Genomic DNA, 6,597 nt, shown 5'->3' with positions numbered 1-6,597 from the left:
GCTTCGCTGGCTTCCATCTTGACAGTATAGTGGGAGGGTTTTGAATTTTTTTGCGACTAGTCATGGTATACATCAACTAAATACCAGTATGCCTGCCAACCGTGCCTGCCAAATACCAAATATCAAATGCCTGCCAACAAGGACGTGGCTTGGCAGGCCTGCACCATTTAGCGAATTGGCTGAAGGAATAATTACAACCGACAGCAGCTTCCGCGGCTTTTCCTCTCTTCTTTCCTAACTGAATTCTCATGATTTGCTTGCGACGGGCATTGATCTTTTTTCAGGGTAGGAAAATCGGCTTAGGTCTTATTGACACCGTGATGACTGCTTCGGTGGAACATTTTAGCGCCTATGTTGACATGTGTATATTTGCTGAACGTAAATGCGCTGTGTAAACTATTCAAGGAACATGTATCTTGGATAACAAAATCAAAAGTCTTAGAATAAAGGTAGCATGATTTCAAATCACCTTTCCAGTAGCAATGCTTGTTCCTTTGCGTATGAGCGCAGCTTCCCTGAGAAAAATGTCAACGCTCCACTTTGGCAGGAGTAAAGGGCACAAAATTTTTAACTCTGCCGTCATTACGCCTTCGTCAAGTTTAGGTAATGACGTATGTAGAAAGTTAGGCACTCAATGAGTATCTGTGAGGTAGCACGTGCTTACAGTAGTATATATTGCGCTTATTACCGGCAAGCATACTGCGTTCGCTCGCTAGCTTGGTAAATCATTATGGGTATCCCAATTGTTGCAGCTATATGCTTCTTTTTGGTTGGCTCTGTTAACACCGCGAGCACACAAGATCCTCGGGCCACCGCTCATGGAACACTAGACCAGCTTCTGGTTGTAAGTTTATTCTTTCTGCATTTTTATTTGTATTTATAGTATTCATACAGTCCATATCTGAATGTTATTACTGAAAATGTACTGGTACTTGCGGAAAATCGTGGTCCGTTTCTCACGATTGTTTTAAGCGTACTTGAGTCCCCATGCACGGACAAAATGCTTCTGCTGCTTTCCATGCGCTTTTGTAAATACGCCAACAAAATTTATATGATACTGTGAAGAGGTACCGCATTTTCATAGCAGTGTACTTGTTGTAATATTTAGTGTGCATTGATTACCTTTCAACGGATGTCAAATGAGAGCAAATGATTATATTGAAATACACAAAAAGAGCCCCCAATAGATATCAGAGATTAAATTTAAGCTCACTAGATTAGTTTCCATGTTGAATATGAATGAATGAATAAACTTTTATTTCCCTTTTTAAGAAAGGGGAGGGGCCGGGGCGGGGGGGGGGGGGAAAGAGGGAGATATGTGTGTTCCATTCTCAGCACCTTACGTTGCTAGACGTCCGCCTACCAGTCGTGGTAGGCCTCCGCTACCTCCTCAGCCCACCTACGGACTCGGTCCTGTAGGGTAGGATCGGATCTGCGCAGGGCAGTCTCCCACAGCTCCTCGCTACTACTTAATGGTTTGAGGTTCCGGGGAGGGGGGGGGGGTATTTTTGATGGGGCACTTCCACATGATGTGGGAGAGATCTGCTGTCTGGACAGGGCAGAAGCGACACTTGGGTGTCGGTTATGTGTCGGGAAGGAATAAGTGCAAAGTGCGTGGGGTAAGAAAAGTGCGAGTTTGTAGTTGGCGCCACAATATTTCTCTCTGGCGCGTGCTCGATAGAGAGTGAGGTGGATACGTTAGGCGTTGGTGTTTCTAATGTGTGCAAATTTCATGGAATGTGATGAGTGTGTCTTTATTGGTGTGTTGTTGGGAGTCATTGGGTTCTATAGTAAGGCCCACATTTCCGTCGACTCGGTCCGTGAATCCTCGAACAGCGGCATGAGACATTTCGTTGCCTGGTAGTCCTTGATGTGCTGGAGTCCAGATGAGAGCGATGTAGTTTTTCGGCGGGTGAGCGACAAGTAGAGAGAGCTCGAGGTTGGTAATGTAGCCGCTACTGAAGTTCCGGATAGCAGTCTTCAAGTCACTGATGATGACATCGCAATCAGGTAGCCCGATGTGAGTGCTATGACGGCCTCTTCCGTCTCGCCCGCCGAGGTGGCCTTGACTGATGCTCAACGAACAGTGTTGCCCTGGTTGTCTACGAGGGCTAGAGCATAACGATGTTTAGTGGTGCAGGCTGCGGCGTCCACATAGTAGACTCCTTCTGCCTGTCCATAGCTGCGTGGTAGCACCTCGGCTCGAAGTTTCCGGCGTTTGACGTGGAATTCGGGGTGCATGTTTCTGGTTAGGGGTTGGATGTAGTATTGGCCATGTATGTTCCGCGGATGTTGGATGTCGCTTGTTCTCGTTGAATGGTGGAGCTTAGTTACGTTGTCTCAGGATCTCACGCCCAGCTTCAGTGGTGGTGAGTCTGTGGTATTGCGATAATAGATGTGCTTCGGTTCATTCTTCAAGGGTATTAATTGTGGCTGTGGCCATCACCCTTTGTGTGGATGCTTTAATCGGAACACCAAGAGCGACTTTGTGTATATGTTGCGGATCAAACAATTTAGAGTATCCGCTTCCTATCCTAGGAATGAGACATGGTATTGCCAAGGTGATTTTGCTCAAGACAAAAGCTTGGATGAGCTGAATTGGCTCCTTCTCTTGAAACCCTCCGTGTTTATTGAAGATCCTTCCTATGAGGCGTAGCGTGTTATCTATTGTTGTTTGTAGTGGTTGCAATGTACGCTGATTTGCTCGGTTGCCTTGAAGGTGAAGTCCTAGCACCCTTATCCTGTCTACCTGCGCTATGGAGCGCCCTTCAACCGTAGTTGGATATTCGGGGGCGATGTCCTGAAGCGTCTCGTGCGAGGCAGAAGGAGAAGCTCTGATTTGGTCGGGGAGCATCTAAGATTCAAGTCGTGACCTACTTGTCCGATCTGGTCAATGGCTGCTTGGAGGCTGTCTTCGATGTGCCCGTCCGAACCTCCACTCATCCACAGCGTAATATTGTCCGCGTACAGTGTGAATCGGAGGTCGGGAATCTTCTTCAGAGTGAAAGCTAAAGGTTGCATAGCAAATTGAAGAGGATGGGGGAGAGTACTGCCTCTTGGGGAGTACCAGTGCTTCCTAAACGCATTTGACCTGATTGTTCCCTGCCTAATTGTAGCGTTGCAGTGCGCTTCGTGAGGAAGCTGCGTATATAGCGGTAGATTCGCTCTCCACAGTTTATACTGTTAAGTTCGCGTAGAATGCCCAAGTGGGATACATTATTGAAGACTCCCTTGAGGTTGAGGCTCAGCAATGCTTTTGTGTCACGTGTGTCACTCGGTTCGATAATGTCTTGTTTAAACCTTAGCATGAAATCCTAGAAAGAAAGAGATTTGCGAAAGCCAGTCATTTCTGAGGGGAACAAGTGATTATCTTCGATGTATTTGGAGAGGCGTAGGTGGATTACGTGCTCCAAGATCTTCCCTATGCATAAGGTGAGAGAGATAGGATGGAAGTTATCAATGTGGATTGGCGTATTCGGCTTGGGAATGAAGATCACCTTGGCTGCTTTCCATTGTTGGGGTATCTCGCCCTCTTCGAGACAGTGGTTGTAATACTCGGTGAGTTTGCGTATGGATTCATCGAGGTTGCGAAGCGTCTTATTTGTCACAGAGTCTGGACCTGGTGCCATGGTGGTTCGCACTTGGTTGAGGGCATGTCGAACCTCCGCTTCTCTGATGGGGCTGCAAAGTTCCTCATAGGTTCACCACAATAGTCGGGCATGGGGATGTTGTATATATTTTTAAGATGTAGTTTGTGCCGAGATGAAAGGACATTATCAGGAGAACAGAGATGATGGCACGCTGGCATTAATATCAGTAGTATCGCTGTGAATTGTGCTATAGTTCTACACAGGCTCTATCTCTCTCTCTCTATATATATATATATATATATATATACAGGGTGTTTCAGCGAACACGTTCAAAATTTATTTAAGGTTGCCTGTGGCAGATAGCCCTATTCTAGTTAATGAGCTGGTCTACTCGAAGAGGCGGACATTACTTGCACAATATATTGAAATGCATAATCGACTAATTAACAAAAAATCCCTAATTAAGTTTTTATCAAATTCCCTGATGGCCCATATTGCAATTTACAAATTGTAGCCATCACGTTCGCAAGGCGGATCCACTTGGAACGAATTCTCGGGATGACACTAGTTTCGAGACATTAATTGCCGAACTTTGCGGAGAAATGCATTGGCGTTCCAGTTAATTTTGTGCTTCAATGCATAAAGCGACGTTTTGTTAAGAACTTAACTGGAACGCCAATGCATTTCTCCGCAAAGCTCGGGAATTAATATCTCGAAACTGGTGTCATCCCGAGAATTCTTTCCAAGTGGATCCGCCTTGCGAACTCCACGGCTACAATTTGTAAATTGCAATATGGGCCATCAGGTGATTAGTTAAAAACGTAATTAGTGAATTTTTGTTAATTATTCGATTATGCATTTCAATTTCTCGCGCAAGTAATATCCGCCCCTTTGAGTAGACCAGCTCATGAACTAGAATTGTGCTATCTGCCACAGGCAACCTTTAAGAATTTTTGAAAGTGTTCGCTGAAACACCCTGTATATATATATATATTCCCTGTAAATATCTTACCAGGTAATATTTGTGCGGGGTAGACTCGCAGCGGAAGTCACGTCGGTTCAGCTGCCGTGGCTGACGACGCTGCCTCATCTGGTAAGAAAGGCCCGCAAATCATCCTCTCTTATCTACTTTAATCGGGAACCTTCATGAGAACCAATAGCATCGACGTCAAATGATTGGCGTGGTATGGACGCTTCAGCTAGCACCACAGGTGGGGTGCCACACTCATGCTGGCCACCAGCATGCAGGGTGTTCCTAATTAAGCTTTATGGCTTTCTTAAATTTAGGCACTGGGAGGCACGCGAAGACCACCTGTGCCAATAAGTTATGTGTCCAGGGGGGCACAAAGTTAGAGGATAATTATCACTCTCAAAAGCCCAATTAACTAAAATTGAATAATGAACTCTTTGTTGACTTCAGTAAGTGTGCATGTTTGTATTGAAATTTTAGAGGGAGCCGTGTTTCTACACAGCTTCACTTGGAAGAATTCTTCTAGCATGTCTGTGCTCCGAGATATCCGACCGCCAGCGATTCCCGCATCATCACGGCGGCAAACAAGGATGGTCTTCGTAGGATGAAAGGGGGGAAGCGGGATCACACTTTTCTGCCTTTGCTTCTCAATTACAGGATGACTCCCCACAACACCGAAAAGTCTCCATCGAAATTTCTGCGGGGGTACCAAATATGGCCGCGCCTGGACACTTGATTTGAATTCTGGGGTTCTAGGTGCCAAAAGCACGATTTCATAAGACAATTGCTTTCCTAGCACAAAGCAAATTGGAAGTTAACGATTGGTTGCCGACAATAAATTCTAATCTATATATCCGCAACTACGGGTCAAGCAGTAAATGTACGCCTGGACGGGTAACAGTGGTGTAGGGAACACGGATGCTCACATTGAAAACTCCTGAAATAATTGTGCGGCATCACATAAGTCAAGTACGGGCTGAACCGGTAACTTTGCAAGCCACGTCACCAAGGCAGCTCCAGATACATTCAACAACGACAACGACACAGTGGAGAGTGCCGCGCAAGCCTGCTCTCAGCCAGCCGCAAGCCTGGAGAAAGCTGAATAAATTGCACCCGATTAAGCGTTTCTAGGCATGGACCACCATGCCCCCATCGTGGTCTCCACACCAATTGCAGCCCGAGGAGACAATGCAACCGCACAACCCCTTCGACTCTCCACGAAGTAAGGCAAGCCCGTACAACGTCTTTAAGAGAGAATGAAAGTTAAGAAATTGTGGTGTCAACCCGCTTCGGCATGTACACGCTCTGAGTGCACATGCACCAAGTTTACAGTAAGTTTCCTTCTTCCGTTCCCCTTTCCACAATATTGATATCATCATCATCATCAACAATATCAGCGTATTTTCATGTCCACTGCAGGAAGAAGGCCTCTCCAAGCGATCTCCAATCACCCTTTTCTTGCGCTAGTTGATTCCGTCGTGCGCCTGCAAATTTCCTAGTTTCATCACCCCACCTAATTTTTTACCATCCTCAACTGCACTTCCCTTCTCTTGGAGCCCATTTTATAACTCTAATGGTGCACCGCTATCCTTCCTACGCATTACATGGCCTTCCCAGCATCGTTTTCTTCTGCAGATGCCAACTAGAATATCGGTTAACCCCGTTTGCTCTCCGAACCACTCTTCGTGTTTTTTAATGTTGCGCCAAACATCTTTCGTTCCATTTCTCTTTGCGTGGTGCTTAACTTCTCACCATCTACCTTTAGTGTTTCCTTAACTCACTACTAACGTCCGAAATCATTCCAGTGGTTATTAGGTGTTAATCTTTTTTCGATGAGTCATTGTGATTTTTGCTTAATCAGGGTCATCATTGAGTCATTATTGCATTCTACTATTAGTATCGTTACTATCATTACCATACCTGCACCCATTACCATAATTATTTCTCCATCCTTTGCGACTTCGAATTTTTTACCCATTTTCCGCGTTGTCATGCTGATTACCATCAATAATTATTGACTTTCATGATCATTTGTAG

At 45.5% G+C, this 6,597-nt stretch overlaps 1 protein-coding gene across 1 annotated transcript in view; it reads left to right on the top strand.

Moving 5' to 3' along the window:
- The first annotated feature begins 683 nt into the window (after positions 1–683).
- The window catches only part of LOC125947821 (uncharacterized), a 69,917-nt gene continuing 64,003 nt past the window's right edge, over positions 684–6,597 (top strand). The window contains exon 1 of the mRNA XM_049673250.1: positions 684–844. Coding sequence (XP_049529207.1) covers positions 731–844 — 114 coding nt within the window. The 5' untranslated portion in view covers positions 684–730. The remainder of the gene's footprint in view (positions 845–6,597) is intronic.

Source organism: Dermacentor silvarum, chromosome 8 (genome assembly GCF_013339745.2).
Source record: "Dermacentor silvarum isolate Dsil-2018 chromosome 8, BIME_Dsil_1.4, whole genome shotgun sequence".
Lineage (NCBI taxonomy): Eukaryota > Metazoa > Arthropoda > Arachnida > Ixodida > Ixodidae > Dermacentor > Dermacentor silvarum.
This window is presented reverse-complemented; position numbering and strand designations above follow the sequence as displayed.